This window comes from Telmatherina bonti (genome assembly GCF_933228915.1).
Source record: "Telmatherina bonti genome assembly, chromosome: 3".
NCBI classification, from domain to species: Eukaryota; Metazoa; Chordata; class Actinopteri; order Atheriniformes; family Telmatherinidae; genus Telmatherina; species Telmatherina bonti.
This window is the reverse complement of record NC_136621.1, coordinates 3,067,927-3,084,828: the sequence shown is the minus strand read 5'-3', so window position 1 is coordinate 3,084,828 and position 16,902 is coordinate 3,067,927. Positions and strand designations below refer to the sequence as shown.

Here is a 16,902-nt window from a genome sequence, read left to right as displayed (position 1 = left end):
TTTACTTTCCAGCAGACTTCTGCTCATTTCAGTTCGTTTTCTTCTCAGATGTTTGTCTTCTTCTCGTGTTTTATCTGCAGTTGGCACACCTTCGTCTGATCGCCTCCCAGGTGGTGTTGGGTTCCTCCTGCCCCCGGTGGCCTGAGAGTTTTTTTCTATTTCCTTTCAAATGTTTTGGACATAATCATGAAAATAAAATCTCCAGGACGACGACACAAAGACCAGAGAGGAGAGAAGCAGTCAGTTCATCAGCAGCTGCAAAACCAACATTTTCTAGACATAAACATGCATAGAATGAACAATAATCCAGGTTGCTGGGGGGCACATTAGGAATAAATGAAATAAAATGTACTGATAATGCTTCCAAAGGGATTTTTGTTTTTAGGAAAAGTCCTGCTTTGTCCCAGCGACCCTGATCCTGTTGCCTCCAGTGGCTCCGGGTCCAGATGAAACGTTGACGCGGCCAGAACCTTCCGTGTTTGCATGCCCCAGTTTTCAGGAAACAGCCGGCTTTGCTGACTCGGTATCTCACACAGTGCTGCAACGGCCTTCAGCTCACATTTGACCCAGAAAGCAGCCTGTTTGGTCACATTTTTCCTCCCGTTGATTTGAAAGTGCTTAAATGGCGGTCAGCAGAGTTCAGATGGAGAAACTAGTCGTACTAACCGATGCTGTCCTGCTTTTTTTCTTCATTTTAATGTTTTTTTTCCCCCTCCTTTAGGGTTTCTGCCGAACTACCTCCTGCCTGACTATGAAGAGGTGGTCAACCGGCCGCCAACTCCTCCCCCTCCATACACTGCCTTACAAGTGGGTCCATCCTCGGTGGCTTCCAGCCCCCTGGCTCCTGAACAGCAGGAGGGGAGCGGCCCAGCCGCCCAGTCCTCTCCAGTCCCTCCAGTCTCTGAGGGTCTGTGTTGCAGACCCAGCACAGAGGAGCCACAACCTCCTCCCTTAGACTTTAGGCCGAAGCCTGAGACCAAATCCTCGCAAACAGCACAAGATTCAAGCGTGATCCTGCTGTCAGACGGGCTCGACGTGGAGGGACTCACGAGCCAGGAGAAAAGAACTGGAAGTGCTGATGACTCCTGCAAGGACCCCCTGCTGTCGGACAGCTGCTCTGAGGATAAGGAGCGGCTTCCCAACGGAAGGAGGCGGCGGTTCACAGGGGACTCCGGGATCGAGGTGTGTGTGTGTGGCCCACGCAGCAGCTGCAGCGGAGCCGGGGGGGCGGGCCAGGACGGCAAGGAGTTGAGGGAGCTAGAGAGCCTGCTGGGACGCGATGAAGATGAGGAGGATGGCGAGGAGGCGGGCGACTTCTGTGACAGCTGCGGTCATCGGGCGTCTTTCGGCGTGGAGGAGGAGCAGGGAGGTTTGGACAGGAGGGCCGGGCGCGGGCCAGCAGCAACGCCACAATCGCCTCAGAACGCCGGCGGTGGCTCGCTCCACCCGCCCGTGTGCCTTCTCCTCCACACCATCAGCGAGCAGGACGGGCCGGTCCACAGCAGCAGTACCGAGCCGCAGGGATGAAAGCCGGGAAGAGCAGCAGCTTCAGAGGGAAGAACAACACAAAGCAGTCTTTCATATTTAAATGCTTTCTGAGTGTGTTTTATGAATGTGTGTGTCTTAGATAAACCATGTGTGGGAGCAAGGCCACCCCCCCCACACTGGAACAGTGGCCTTAACCTGTGTATGCTGGGTTGTTCAGGGACGGTACCGACCCCCCCGAGCAGCCAACCAATCACACTTTCAGTCATCGCCGACAAAACAAGCTGCTGGGCCGGTGGCAGGGCGCGTCGTAGAACAACGGCTCTGCAAAGCTGTTCTCTGAAGAACGACTGCAAAGCTGTTCTCTGAAGAACGACGACTGCAAAGCTGTTCTCTGAAGAACGACGACTGCAAAGCTGTTCTCTGAAGAACGACTGCAAAGCTGTTCTCTGAAGAACGACTGCAAAGCTGTTCTCTGAAGAACGACTGCAAAGCTGTTCTCTGAAGAACGACTGCAAAGCTGTTCTCTGAAGAACAACGGCTGCAAAGCTGTTCTCTGAAGAACAACGGCTGCAAAGCTGTTCTCTGAAGAACAACGGCTGCAAAGCTGTTCTCTGAAGAACGACGGCTGCAAAGCTGTTCTCTGAAGAACGACGGCTGCAAAGCTGTTCTCTGAAGAACGACGGCTGCAAAGCTGTTCTCTGAAGAACGACTGCAAAGCTGTTCTCTGAAGAACGACTGCAAAGCTGTTCTCTGAAGAACGACTGCAAAGCTGTTCTCTGAAGAACGACTGCAAAGCTGTTCTCTGAAGAACAACGGCTGCAAAGCTGTTCTCTGAAGAACAACGGCTGCAAAGCTGTTCTCTGAAGAACGACTGCAAAGCTGTTCTCTGAAGAACGACTGCAAAGCTGTTCTCTGAAGAACGACGGCTGCAAAGCTGTTCTCTGAAGAACAACGGCTGCAAAGCTGTTCTCTGAAGAACAACGGCTGCAAAGCTGTTCTCTGAAGAACAACGGCTGCAAAGCTGTTCTCTGAAGAACGACGGCTGCAAAGCTGTTCTCTGAAGAACGACGGCTGCAAAGCTGTTCTCTGAAGAACGACGGCTGCAAAGCTGTTCTCTGAAGAACGACGGCTGCAAAGCTGTTCTCTGAAGAACGACGGCTGCAAAGCTGTTCTCTGAAGAACGACGGCTGCAAAGCTGTTCTCTGAAGAACGACGGCTGCAAAGCTGTTCTCTGAAGAACGACGACTGCAAAGCTGTTCTCTGAAGAACGACTGCAAAGCTGTTCTCTGAAGAACGACTGCAAAGCTGTTCTCTGAAGAACGACGGCTGCAAAGCTGTTCTCTGAAGAACGACGGCTGCAAAGCTGTTCTCTGAAGAACAACGGCTCTGCAAAGCTGTTCTCTGAAGAACGACTGCAAAGCTGTTCTCTGAAGAACGACGACTGCAAAGCTGTTCTCTGAAGAACGACTGCAAAGCTGTTCTCTGAAGAACGACTGCAAAGCTGTTCTCTGAAGAACGACGGCTGCAAAGCTGTTCTCTGAAGAACGACGGCTGCAAAGCTGTTCTCTGAAGAACGACGGCTGCAAAGCTGTTCTCTGAAGAACAACGGCTGCAAAGCTGTTCTCTGAAGAACAACGGCTGCAAAGCTGTTCTCTGAAGAACAACGGCTGCAAAGCTGTTCTCTGAAGAACGACGGCTGCAAAGCTGTTCTCTGAAGAACAACGGCTGCAAAGCTGTTCTCTGAAGAACGACGACTGCAAAGCTGTTCTCTGAAGAACGACGGCTGCAAAGCTGTTCTCTGAAGAACGACGGCTGCAAAGCTGTTCTCTGAAGAACAACGGCTGCAAAGCTGTTCTCTGAAGAACGACGGCTGCAAAGCTGTTCTCTGAAGAACAACGGCTGCAAAGCTGTTCTCTGAAGAACGCCATTCTGGATGAAGGCAGCTTGATTTGCCGCCCTGCGTTTTCATACGAGTTTTTCGGGGGATGTTGGAGGAAGTGTGCGTGATGAAACTTGCTCTGCCTCTTCTGTCGCTCTGCCAGTCACTGGGAAGTGCACGTGCATTAACTCATCTTACTGTTCACACTTCCCGTTTTGCACACAATAGATTCTCTTGGAATTCAGCTTTCAGCAAGAATGCAGTTTTTTATTGTCTTAGTCTTAAAGTGCAGTAACTGGAGTTTTACTGCAGAAGTAGAGGTTAGTAGGGAATGCAACAGATTTATATCGCATACAATCATTTTTAAACTTAAATTGTTGAATGTTTGTAGTTTTGTGCCTACAGAGAATAAAAAACTGACTTTTAACGAACAACGATAAGCTTCAGTGAAACGGAGGCCCTCAACAGAAAGAAGGTACCAAAATCAGGTCAGAGATGTTTCTTTGGGATTACGGATGAAACGTCAGACCTCAGCCAATCACCACCAGCTTCACCGCTTCGCCGGTCCAGCTTCATTGGATTTTCTCATCGTCACCATTTTACCGTTCTTACCGTTCTTCAGATTTGTTGTTCCATCAACAAACTTTTATAATTTCCAGTCATGCCACCAAAAGAAGGCGTTCTTACTCATCTGCACCGGTGCTGTCCTTTCCTTTAGAAATCCTGACCGGATCTCGTCCGTCCTGAGCTGAACTTCCTTTGGAGGTTGTTGCTGATCGCACGGCTCTGGCTGGACAACAGTCACACAGACTAAATTAAACCAAAATATGGAAACAAAGAATTAGAGAAGGCAGTAACCCAATAGGATGTTACTCATCTGAGCGTGTCTGTAGCTGTAAGCTGACGTGTGTGTGATGGGCCGTTGGTTCGGTCAGGAAGCGATGGGCTCGCTGGGATACGGGTGGACTCGCTGGATGCACCTTATAGAGCCTCATCACCTTCAGTAGCCTGAATGTTTAAACTTGTTCTGCCAATCGTGTCACCGGATGATCCCTGCTACGCCCTCATGTCCTCATATCTCCAGAGGAAGTCTGGTAAAACAGAATACTGTTCTAATGCAACGCGGACTTTGCTGAAGAACTGATCTGGTTCTTCACGCCGCAGCCTGAGCACGCTCAAAGGGCTTCTCTGTTCGGGTTTCACCTGAAATAAAGGGTGTTGTGTACTTGTAGTACACGCCATTTAAATATGAACTATTTTTTCATATTAGCTGATTCATTTAAAACTTGTGTATAAAAATCTGAAAACCACTTTATATTTACAAGTTGTGTACAACACGATGGTGAAGAAAATCATTAGCCTTATTATGAGCAGATTTCTTCTTATTTTTATTCTGGGTATTCTGTTTTTCTCTTAACAAAAGATGAACTTTCTTTGGAGACGTGATTTGAGGTTGTGTGAAGGGTACATTTAACTAACAATACCAGATTGAGAGATGAGCATGATCTGGCCAAAGACACTTTTCTTTCCTCTTGTGTGTTTTTTGCACATGTTCTTTGAATGTTCTGATCATAAGCCATTTATTACAACTGAGATGGATGTATGTTCAATAAATATTGTAAATTTAAACCCACGTGTGGCTGTGACTTTTTAAAATGAAGTTTGGCTAAAAATGATGGTGCCAGTTCTTCACATCTAAACAGAGTTCTAGTTGGGATAATTAAAAAACGGGACAATCTGACGTGTGATGTGTCAGCTTGTAAACGGCTTGTTTATGTTATACTTGTAATAAATACCTGTCTTTATATAATATCTATTTACTGTGCAAATTGTTCTGCAGACTTCTCCAAGGAAAAACCTCACATTAGGACGTCGGTCACTTTCTGTTGGAAGTCAAGAAAGGATTTCAGTCATTTCCTGTCATTCTTGGTTTTATATACTATCAGGAGTTGATTGATTAGACAAGCAGATCGTCCTACAGCTGCTCAGTTTGAGATGCCAGTGTGTCGAATCAAACATCCGTTTATTCCTTCAGCCACCTGGTTTCCATGTTCTGACAAGAATCGTTCAATTAATGGATTTTTGAAGCTGGACTGATGTTTGATTTGTTTCTATGTATGATAATTATGTCTGCTGAACTGCTGGTACTCATGAAACAATTCCCTGTCAATGACCAGATTCAGTGATGGAGCAGAAAGTAGGGCCGCCATATTCAAACAATATTTATACTATGTACTTATCACAGAAATAAATGCAATTAGTTGTTTTTATTTCAAACAAAACAAATATATGTGCAAACCTATACATGCACATGAATATTGTATACATATATACAAATGAAAGAAAGTAGTGGGAAGAAGTATATATTTGGAATTCCAACCCTTTGCTACTCATCTTGGTTCATATCTCTTCACCACAATACATACTTCAATTACACACACACACACACACACACATATATATACATATATATATATATATATATATATATATATATATATATATATATATATTTATATTTATATATGAAATAGCCTATACTTACACCCACATCTACATATATAAAACTATAGATACATCCACTGACTGATAACATTCCTTATGTTATCAGTTTTTGTTTGTTTTATTTGTCTTCTATGTGCATTGTCAGAAATACTTTTTTGTATTCTGTTTAAATGTATTTCTATTTGTGCTTTGCGTTAACCCTTCGTCCAGTCTGTTCCACTGAGTCACCCCACAGCTTGATATGCACATACTTTTCATTATTGCTCTTTTTGCCTCTTATATAGCAGTTTTCCTTTTCTTTCTGTCAACACTGAGGAGTTTTTGGCAGTAAATTATCTCTTTCTTATTTTCTCTGTTTTACATTTAATCAAGTCGATGGGGGTTTATAAAAAGTTTTCTCGAAATGCCACTGTGTTGATGGTCCCGACTGCGCATGCCCGCTGTCTAAACAAGGCGCAAACTGTATAAAACATACTATACATATTTTCATAAAGTAATTAAACAAATAAAAAAATTAAATTAAAATGAAAAAAAATTTTTTTTAAAAAATTTAATATAATCAAAGGTATTTTTCTCAGTTTGTCTTTAATTCACGCGTCAGAGGAGAACAAACAGGAAGGTGATTGGACAGAGGTCCTGTGACGTCATGACGTAGGCGTGTCGCTCAGCAGGAAATCTTGAAGGATGTCCGTCGAACATCTTTCTCTGTTAAATCTATAAAACTTTCCAAACTGCAGAAATTATGACTGATCCCAGAAGGTAAGAACACTGTGCAGCAGTATGGAGAAGTTAAACTCAGAGAAGCGTGTTTGTTTATCATCTGGCAGGATAAAAGTCTTCATTTGGTCAGTAAATAACAACAATAATGTTCCTTTTTCCTCACATTTAACACAGAAACACACGAAAAGCCTGGAAAGGTGAATTAGTTTCATTTAGTTTCACTTAGCTTCATTTAGCTTCTCGGTTTGCATTGCTGTCTCCACGCAGGTTAATCAATAACCATGTTTGTTAAAGATGTATTACCTTTTTTGTTTTAGTGCCAACGGGGAAAGTTTCCATGACACCACGGTGCACGTGGACGTGAAGGTAATCTATAACTTTCCACACACCTACACGTATGTTGACATGCATCAGTTTTGCAACATGTGTTGAACTGCAAAAAATGCTCCAAACGGGTCTGAAGGTAAAACTAATAATATAAATTTTATATATATACATATATATATATATATATATATATATATATATATATATATATATATATATATATATATATATAATATGTATAGATAGATAGATAGATATATTTATATTATTGTATACATCAGCTTTGCAGTTTATATACATATGTTTGCTACATATATATACATATATATATATATATATATATATATATATATATATGTATATGTATATAGATAGATATATTATTTATATTATTGTATACATCAGCTTTGCAGTTTATATACATATGTTTGCTACATATATATATATATATATATATATATATATATATATATATATATACACACGTCCTTTTCACGTAGGTGTTTTGGGCGTTCATGTGTTCATCACCGAATCAACCTTCCTCATGTGAGCACCATCTGTCAGGAATATTATGGAAAGAGGCTCCAGAAAACCTCCGACCTGCTGAGTAACGCCTGCGTGGCTCCAGCTCAGCCCATCCCAGCTTACGTCCGCGAGGCCCTGAAGAAAGTTCACCCCGAAGTCACCGCCAGGTCAGTGTGGCAGCGGTGGCGTCTCTGGTGGCGGCGGTGCATGGTCTGCTCTCATGACACTCATTCCCCTCCCTGCAGGTACTATGGCTGTGGTCTGGTCGTCCCAGAGGGCTTGGAGGGCTGCAGGATCCTGGACCTGGGAAGCGGAACTGGGAGGGACGTCTACATGCTGAGCCAGCTCGTGGGCGAGAAGGGCCACGTCACCGGGATCGACATGACTGAGGACCAGGTATGCTCCATCTCAGTCGGCGGTAACGACGTCGCACGGCGACTTCTGATTTATTTCTGCAGAAATAATGTAAACAAATAAACCAGTCACCAAGACCATCGCCGCCATTTATGACTTGCAACAGCTGGTAACTACAGCAACCTCCTCCTGACATCAGGAGTGGTCTGATGTTTTCCTCTCTGAGTTCCAGCATGAAACGGTGGCGCTGGGCGGCGCTGGGCGGCGCTGGGCGGCGCTGGGCCGTGCTGGGGCGGCGCTGGGCGGCGCTGGGCGGCGCTGGGCCGTGCTGGGCCGAGCTGGGCCGTGCTGGGTCGTGCTGGGCGGCGCTGGGCCGTGCTGGGTCGTGCTGGGCGGCGCTGGGCGGCGCTGGGCCGTGCTGGGGCGGCACTGGGCGGCGCTGGGCGGCGCTGGGCCGTGCTGGGCCGTGCTGGGCCGTGCTGGGCCGTGCTGGGCCGTGCTGGGTCGTGCTGGGTCGTGCTGGGCGGCACTGGGCGGCGCTGGGCGGCGCTGGGCCGTGCTGGGCCGTGCTGGGCCGTGCTGGGTCGTGCTGGGCGGCGCTGGGCCGTGCTGGGCGGCGCTGGGCGGCGCTGGGCCGTGCTGGGCCGTGCTGGGCCGTGCTGGGCCGTGCTGGGTCGTGCTGGGCGGCGCTGGGCCGTGCTGGGCGGCGCTGGGCGGCGCTGGGCCGTGCTGGGCCGTGCTGGGCCGTGCTGGGCCGTGCTGGGTCGTGCTGGGCCGTGCTGGGCGGCGCTGGGCCGTGCTGGGTCGTGCTGGGCGGCGCTGGGCCGTGCTGGGCGGCGCTGGGCCGTGCTGGGTCGTGCTGGGCGGCGCTGGGCCGTGCTGGGCGGCGCTGGGCGGCGCTGGGCGGCGCTGGGGCGGCGCTGGGCCGTGCTGGGCGGCGCTGGGCCGTGCTGGGCGGCGCTGGGCCGTGCTGGGCGGCGCTGGGCCGTGCACAGACTTTGTCTCGCAGCTCGAGGACACTTCCTCGCCAGCAGGGCCGGGTGATCCGGGCGCCGTAGAGTAGACGTCCTGCCGTGCTGCTGGATCTGGCGCTGCGTCCAGACCAGGTGTTTTCTACCTGCAGAGGAGCTGATCTGGTTCCGTTCAGCTGGCTTGGTGCTGCTGGACCTCTGCTCGTCGCCTCCCAGAGGCCGGTTGGGTTGGAGGCGGGGTCAGACGCGGCTTTGGTTGTTGGAATACTTCTGTATATATGTGTAAAAAACCGCCTTTCTGTGTCCATGTTGGTTTCTTTTATCCAGCACCGCTCCACCTGGTCGGTTTTCTTATTTCACATATTTTATGACACGTTGAGCCAAATATGACAGAAAACATCTTTAACTGTCTGATGGGTCACATGACCTCCTGCCAGCGCCATGGCAACAGAGCTGGGACAGCAGACCCGTCAGACCTGTCCCGTCTGTACGAATCCTGTCTGCTTGGTCATGTGACCGCACGGCTGCGTCTGATTGGTGACGCTGGCGGTGACGTGTCAGAGCAGAACCATGTTTCTTCTTCACACCTTTCCTGAAGTAGCGAGCTCCACCCTCCATGTCTGCTTCTGTCTTGCAGCTCCAGGTGGCCAGAACCTACCTGGACCACCACATGAAGGAGTTCGGCTACCAGAAGCCAAACGTGCGCTTTGTGCACGGCTACATTGAGGCCTTAACGGAGTCGGGTCTGGAGGAGAAGTCGTTCGACGTGGTCATGTAAGACGCCAGACTCGCCGCCTGCCTGCTGGTTGTGTTTCAGCTGTGTGATCTTCTCCTCTCCTGCAGCTCCAACTGCGTGGTGAACCTCTCTCCAGACAAGCGGCAGGTGCTGGCGGAGGCGTTCGCCGTCCTGGCGGTGAGCTGCGTCCTCGTGTCGTCAGCGTCCTCCTGCAGCTCGCTCTGATTGTGATGGTGAACGTTGCTCCTCTCTCCAGGATGGCGGTGAGCTGTACTTCAGCGACATCTACGCCAGCGGGAGGCTGAGCGACGAGATCAAGAGTCACAAACTGCTGTGGGGTGCGTCACATTCATATCCTGCCGTCGTTGAATCGCCTGCGTCTGCCAGGGCGGCGGTTTCCTTATGAAGCCACGTATTTGTAGGAAAAGTAAATAAATGTTCTGCTGAAGCAAAAGGGAAGCTTGTTGCAGATGAATGGCGACTGCGGGGCTGATACCACGGTGACACGCCGCCAGACGGCTTCCTGCTTCTGTCTGACGCCTCACATCTGCCGTCACCATGAATCCATCTCGTCATCGCCTGCTTTTCCCTGAACGTGTATCAGAGCTGCTTCCTCCCGACAGGTGAATGCCTCGCTGGAGCGCTCTGGTGGAAGGACCTGCTGCAGATGGCTGGAGAGGTGGGCTTCCGCACGCCACGCCTGGTTACGGCCGCCATCGTCACGGTTGACAACAAAGAGCTTCAGGACGTCCTGGGTTTGAAACTTCATTTGTTCCTCCTTTAACCGTTTGTGGACATTTTAAAAGCTAAACTGGACTCAAGCTGGAATGTTTTATTCCGGGTTAAATGGCAGCGTTGGCAGCGCCGGCGTTGGCAGGAACAGACACAGGGACAGAAGGAGAGACGTCTCAGAGGAAATCGGACAGTTCAGCTGGAACAAGCAGAAGGTGTGCGTTTATGGGGGGGTTGCATGTGGGCGGGCGCTCCAGAAACTTCAACAGGTCGTCTGCAGCTCTAAAATGTCTCTGAAGAGTTTCTAGCAGAGTTCTGTGAACTTCTTCTGTAGAAACTTCTGAACTTTAAAAACAGGTCAGCTGGAGCTAAAAGCAGGAGTTCTTTCTGAAACGACGACATGGTGGAGGTTCAGATCCTGAGAAACACGCAGCGGCGTGTAGCCTGCACCGCCTGGCAGCGTGGACTCTGTCCACTCTGCCAGATCTGTCCACTCCGTCCACTCTGCCAGGTCCGTCCACTCCGTCCACTCTGCCAGATCCGTCCACTCCGTCCACTCTGCCAGGTCTGTCCACTCCGTCCACTCTGCCAGGTCTGTCCACTCCGTCCACTCCGTCCACTCTGCCAGATCCGTCCGCTCCGTCCACTCTGCCAGGTCCGTCCACTCCGTCCACTCTGCCAGGTCTGTCCACTCCGTCCACTCTGCCAGGTCTGTCCACTCCGTCCACTCTGCCAGATCCGTCCGCTCCGTCCACTCTGCCAGGTCTGTCCACTCCGTCCACTCTGCCAGATCCGTCCGCTCCGTCCACTCTGCCAGATCTGTCCACTCCGTCCACTCTGCCAGATCTGTCCACTCCGTCCACTCTGCCAGGTCTGTCCACTCCGTCCACTCTGCCAGGTCTGTCCATTCCGTCCACTCTGCCAGATCTGTCCACTCCGTCCACTCTGCCAGATCCGTCCACTCCGTCCACTCTGCCAGGTCCGTCCGCTCCGTCCACTCTGCCAGATCTGTCCACTCCGTCCACTCTGCCAGATCCGTCCACTCCGTCCACTCTGCCAGGTCCGTCCACTCTGCCAGATCTGTCCACTCCGTCCACTCTGCCAGGTCCGTCCACTCTGCCAGGTCCGTCCACTCCGTCCACTCTGCCAGGTCCGTCCACTCTGCCAAATCCGTCCACTCTGCCAGGTCCGTCCACTCTGCCAGATCTGTCCACTCCGTCCACTCTGCCAGATCCGTCCACTGTGCCAGGTCCGTCCGCTCCGTCCACTCTGCCAGGTCCGTCCACTCCGTCCACTCTGCCAGGTCCGTCCACTCCGTCCACTCTGCCAGGTCCGTCCACTCCGTCCACTCTGCCAGATCCGTCCACTCCGTCCACTCTGCCAGATCCGTCCACTCCGTCCACTCTGCCAGGTCTGTCCACTCTGTCCACTCTGCCAGATCCGTCCACTCCATCCACTCTGCCAGGTCTGTCCACTCCGTCCACTCTGCCAGATCCGTCCACTCTGTCCACTCTGCCAGATCCGTCCACTCCATCCACTCTGCCAGGTCTGTCCACTCCGTCCACTCTGCCAGATCCGTCCACTCTGCCAGATCCGTCCACTCTGTCCGCTCCGTCCACTCTGCCAGATCCGTCCACTCTGTCCGCTCCGTCCACTCTGCCAGATCCGTCCACTCTGTCCGCTCCGTCCACTCTGCCAGATCCGTCCACTCTGTCCGCTCCGTCCACTCTGCCAGATCCGTCCACTCTGCCAGATCTGTCCGCTCCGTCCACTCTGCCAGATCTGTCCGCTCCGTCCACTCTGCCAGGTCCGTCCACTCCGTCCACTCTGCCAGGTCCGTCCACTCCGTCCACTCTGCCAGATCCGTCCACTCCGTCCACTCTGCCAGGTCCGTCCACTCCGTCCACTCTGCCAGGTCCGTCCACTCCGTCCACTCTGCCAGGTCCGTCCACTCCGTCCACTCTGCCAGGTCCGTCCACTCTGTCCACTCTGCCAGGTCCGTCCACTCTGTCCACTCTGCCAGGTCCGTCCACTCTGTCCACTCCGTCCACTCTGCCAGATCCGTCCACTCTGCCAGGTCCGTCCACTCTGTCCACTCCGTCCACTCTGCCAGGTCTGTCCACTCCGTCCACTCTGCCAGATCCGTCCACTCCATCCACTCTGCCAGGTCCGTCCACTCTGTCCACTCCGTCCACTCTGCCAGGTCTGTCCACTCCGTCCACTCTGCCAGATCCGTCCACTCTGTCCACTCTGCCAGATCCGTCCACTCTGTCCACTCTGCCAGGTCCGTCCACTCTGCCAGATCCGTCCACTCTGTCCACTCTGCCAGATCCGTCCACTCTGTCCACTCTGCCAGGTCCGTCCACTCTGCCAGATCTGTCCACTCCGTTCACTCTGCCAGGTCCGTCCACTCCGTCCACTCTGCCAGATCCGTCCACTCTGTCCACTCTGCCAGATCTGTCCACTCCGTCCACTCTGCCAGGTCCGTCCGCTCCGTCCACTCTGCCAGATCCGTCCACTCTGTCCACTCTGCCAGATCCGTCCACTCTGCCAGATCTGTCCACTCCGTCCACTCTGCCAGGTCCGTCCGCTCCGTCCACTCTGCCAGATCCGTCCACTCTGTCCACTCTGCCAGATCCGTCCACTCTGCCAGATCTGTCCACTCCGTCCACTCTGCCAGGTCCGTCCACTCCGTCCACTCTGCCAGGTCCGTCCGCTCCGTCCACTCTGCCAGGTCCGTCCACTCCGTCCACTCTGCCAGATCCGTCCACTCTGTCCACTCTGCCAGATCCGTCCACTCTGCCAGATCCGTCCACTCTGCCAGATCTGTCCACTCCGTTCACTCTGCCAGGTCCGTCCACTCCGTCCACTCTGCCAGGTCCGTCCACTCCGTCCACTCTGCCAGGTCCGTCCGCTCCGTCCACTCTGCCAGGTCCGTCCACTCTGTCCACTCTGCCAGGTCCGTCCGCTCCGTCCACTCTGCCAGGTCCGTCCGCTCTGTCCACTCTGCCAGGTCCGTCCGCTCCGTCCACTCTGCCAGGTCCGTCCACTCCGTCCACTCTGCCAGGTCCGTCCACTCCGTCCACTCTGCCAGGTCCGTCCGCTCTGTCCACTCTGCCAGGTCCGTCCGCTCCGTCCACTCTGCCAGATCCGTCCACTCTGCCAGGTCCGTCCGCTCCGTCCACTCTGCCAGGTCCGTCCACTCTGCCAGGTCCGTCCACTCTGTCCGCTCCGTCCACTCTGCCAGATCCGTCCACTCTGCCAGATCCGTCCGCTCTGTCCACTCTGCCAGGTCCGTCCGCTCCGTCCACTCTGCCAGGTCCGTCCACTCCGTCCACTCTGCCAGGTCCGTCCACTCCGTCCACTCTGCCAGGTCCGTCCGCTCTGTCCACTCTGCCAGGTCCGTCCGCTCCGTCCACTCTGCCAGGTCCGTCCGCTCTGTCCACTCTGCCAGGTCCGTCCGCTCCGTCCACTCTGCCAGGTCCGTCCACTCCGTCCACTCTGCCAGGTCCGTCCACTCCGTCCACTCTGCCAGGTCCGTCCGCTCTGTCCACTCTGCCAGGTCCGTCCGCTCCGTCCACTCTGCCAGATCCGTCCACTCTGCCAGGTCCGTCCGCTCCGTCCACTCTGCCAGGTCCGTCCACTCCTTCCACTCTGTCCACTCTGCCAGGTCCGTCCACTCTGCCAGGTCCGTCCACTCTGCCAGGTCCGTCCACTCTGTCCGCTCCGTCCACTCTGCCAGATCCGTCCACTCTGCCAGATCCGTCCACTCTGCCAGATCCGTCCACTCTGTCCGCTCCGTCCACTCTGCCAGGTCCGTCCGCTCCGTCCACTCTGCCAGGTCCGTCCACTCTGCCAGGTCCGTCTACCTCTCGTGCTTCGAGGCGTTGGGAAAGGGAAAATGGCTCCTCCGTAGCATTAGCTGACTGGTAGGGAAACTGAACTTCCTCATCAGGTTCAGGCTGTTAACGAGTCTTGACTTCATCCAGGTGTGTTCAGGTGGGGTTGCCTTTAGAACCTGCAGAGGGGGGGGGACTGAGAAACAGTTTTTCTGCTGAAAGCCACATCATGTCGGTCATACAACCCCTCCTGGAAAAGCTGTGGTATTCATGCTGCATCCATTAATTCTGCACCCAGGTGACTACAGGTTTGTTTCTGCCACGTATCGACTGTTCAAGGCCCCTGAAGGCGACGGCAGGAGCTGCCAGGTCCTGTACAACGGAGGCATCACAGGAGCGGAGGAAGCTTTCCACTTCGACTGCCTGCACACCTTCAAGGTCTGTAGTTTCCACACGCCTCCTGCTGATGCGCCGTGATGTCAGACAGGCTGTTCTTCACAGGCCAAGGAAGTGGTGGAGGTGGACGGAGAGGTGGCGAGCATCCTGGCGTGTTCCAGGTTTGCGGGGTACTTTGCTCTGCAGCCGGTGGGAAGCTCCCGTAAGGCCGGCGGCGCCGACCCTCAGGTCAGTGGTTCCTCCGAGCGCCGCCATGGGAACATTGTTACTGGTGCAGGACACACCCAGCACAGTCACTATCACACACATACACATGCTGCTCCCACTCACACACCCACGGAGACCTGCATACACACACATGCACACGCAGAAGGTCAAGCAGCTGTCGGAGTCATAACCAGACCACGGAGTCACGCTGAGAACCTTGAACAGGGAGGAATGTTCTCTTCCCAGCTAACAGAATGCCATCTTATCAGCTCGTCGCTCATTTAGCGCACACACACACACATACACACACACACACACACACACACACTTACTGCAGCTGTGTTATTTTACCCTCATCCATTAATTACATCCGAGTTTCATTCCTCCATTGGGGGGTTTTCATGTTGGTGCAGATCTTTAGGATTCGTCCCGAAGCGTGTTTGTTCCCAGCAGCAGGGAGACGAAAGCGTTCCTGCTGCTGGGACGCAGAACTGCCAGAGCGCTACTACATCAGACTTTCCACCAATCAGAGAGCTTAAACTGACAGTAACGTCCAATCAGGAGCAGCCAAAGATCAACAAGTGATGAGAAAAGCAGGAAAATAATGATCCTCTATGGCTGGAATAAAGCCAGGAAGACGTTTGGGATGCAGCTGAGGTGGAGGTGCTGCAGTGAGGAGAGCAGGTAGATAGTAGCAGGAAGACGTTTGGAAACATGGAAACTGTGAGTGTGTGTGTGTGTGTGAGTGTTTCAGATGTGAGATGTGCAGATGAGAAAAGGCTTGGTCACTGCTGATCTATGTGTTATGTCTACAAACTGCTGCTTTATCTATTCATCCGTTCATTTTACGTTATTTAATCCTCAGAATCTGACAGTTGAGGCTGAAAGCATCGCGTTTCCATGGAAACACGGCGTTTCCATGGAAACGTTGTGTCTGCAGGTTGGCTGGGGTTAAAGGAATCGCGGTTCTATGTGCATTTTCACATAGAAACAACAGGCAGCCCAGACATGAGGCAAACCCCGACTCCGACGGTGTTTCCTCATGCAGTGAGGGTCATGTGACCCTGAAGGAGACAAAGAACTCACGCCGTCTGTCTTCATGACTCATCCAGGCACACGTGGTGGATCCTTTCGAGCTGGCGCTCCAGTCGGGAGGACAGAGGTCTGCTTCCACCACTGGGGGGTGCTGCAGCACACAGGCGGCCGCCTGCTGCCAGTGATGGCTGGAAGAGCCGCATCCTGCCACTGGTTGTGTCCCAACCTTCCTACATGTCCGGTGGCGAATACAACTCTACTGGGAATCTTTCTATGCTTGTTAGAAATAAATCTCCCAGTGTGCAACTGCAATCATTTACTTTGTGCTGTTTACCTGCCGTGGCTGACCTCATGACATCATGACCTCATGACATCATGACCTTAATTTACACCAAAACTGTTGTAAAGATCCAGATATGTGGAATTAGTCAGAACCTTTCAGTCATCTGTAACATGAACTCTGCTTTCTAATTAAAATCTTTCAGCTCATCTGTCTGTCCACGCCGTTGTCCAGACTTCTGACTGGTGTGTGTGTGTGTGTTGGGGGGGGGGGGGCATTTTCACACAGCTTAACATTTTTCTTCATTCTGGATTGCATCGTCTGTTGGCAGCAGATAGTAGTACCTCTGACTTGCTATCTTGATGTTTTTTTAAAGTACAAACTCTTCTCACATAGATATTACCTCAAATTAGGTATTTTTTTCTGAGGATTTCATGCCGCTTCGGAGGGTGTGCTGCAAGGAAGATTTTCTGCGTATTTTTGGCACTTTTAAGGCTTGTTATGATGAGTCTCCATGACAACGAAAGACTTGTTTACAATCAACTGATTAACCTCTCCCAAATCAGGATTATCAGCGAAACAACACATCAAATCCCGATGGAGTTGAAAAGAAAGAGAAGAGGATGCCGAGCGGGAGTGAGACAGAGGAGACAGCGATGGAGATTAACACCATTTCTCCCGACCGTCATCATGGGTAATGTGAGATCGCTAGCTAACAAAACGGATGAGCTGGAGATGCTAACAAGGTCTCAGAAAGAATACAGAGAGTGCAGTATTATGTGCTTCACCGAGACATGGCTGCATGAACACATCCTTGACTGTAATGTGTCTGTACCGGGCTTTAAAACGGTCCGTGCAGACCGCAGTAGACAACACAGCGGAAAGCTAAAGGGTGGTGGAGTTGCAGT

General features: G+C 52.0%; 2 protein-coding genes across 3 annotated transcripts in view; both read left to right on the top strand.

Moving 5' to 3' along the window:
- wbp1lb (WW domain binding protein 1-like b) overlaps positions 1 to 1,888 on the top strand; it is a 31,496-nt gene extending 29,608 nt beyond the window's left edge. For both annotated transcript variants that reach the window (XM_079261332.1, XM_079261331.1), the window contains one exon: positions 722 to 1,888. In XM_079261332.1, the coding sequence (XP_079117458.1) occupies positions 722 to 1,527 (806 nt within the window). In that variant the 3' untranslated portion in view covers positions 1,528 to 1,888. The remainder of the gene's footprint in view (positions 1 to 721) is intronic.
- Positions 1,889 to 6,533: 4,645 nt separating this feature from the next.
- as3mt (arsenite methyltransferase) lies at positions 6,534 to 16,018 on the top strand. Its single transcript, XM_079264817.1, has 11 exons — positions 6,534 to 6,631; positions 6,910 to 6,958; positions 7,484 to 7,611; positions 7,690 to 7,840; positions 9,407 to 9,543; positions 9,613 to 9,682; positions 9,762 to 9,843; positions 10,129 to 10,260; positions 14,375 to 14,514; positions 14,578 to 14,700; positions 15,792 to 16,018. Exons 1-11 carry the CDS (start codon positions 6,615 to 6,617, stop codon positions 15,897 to 15,899), a joined length of 1,137 nt encoding a protein of 378 aa, XP_079120943.1. The 5' UTR covers positions 6,534 to 6,614; the 3' UTR covers positions 15,900 to 16,018.
- The last annotated feature ends 884 nt before the right edge of the window (positions 16,019 to 16,902 follow it).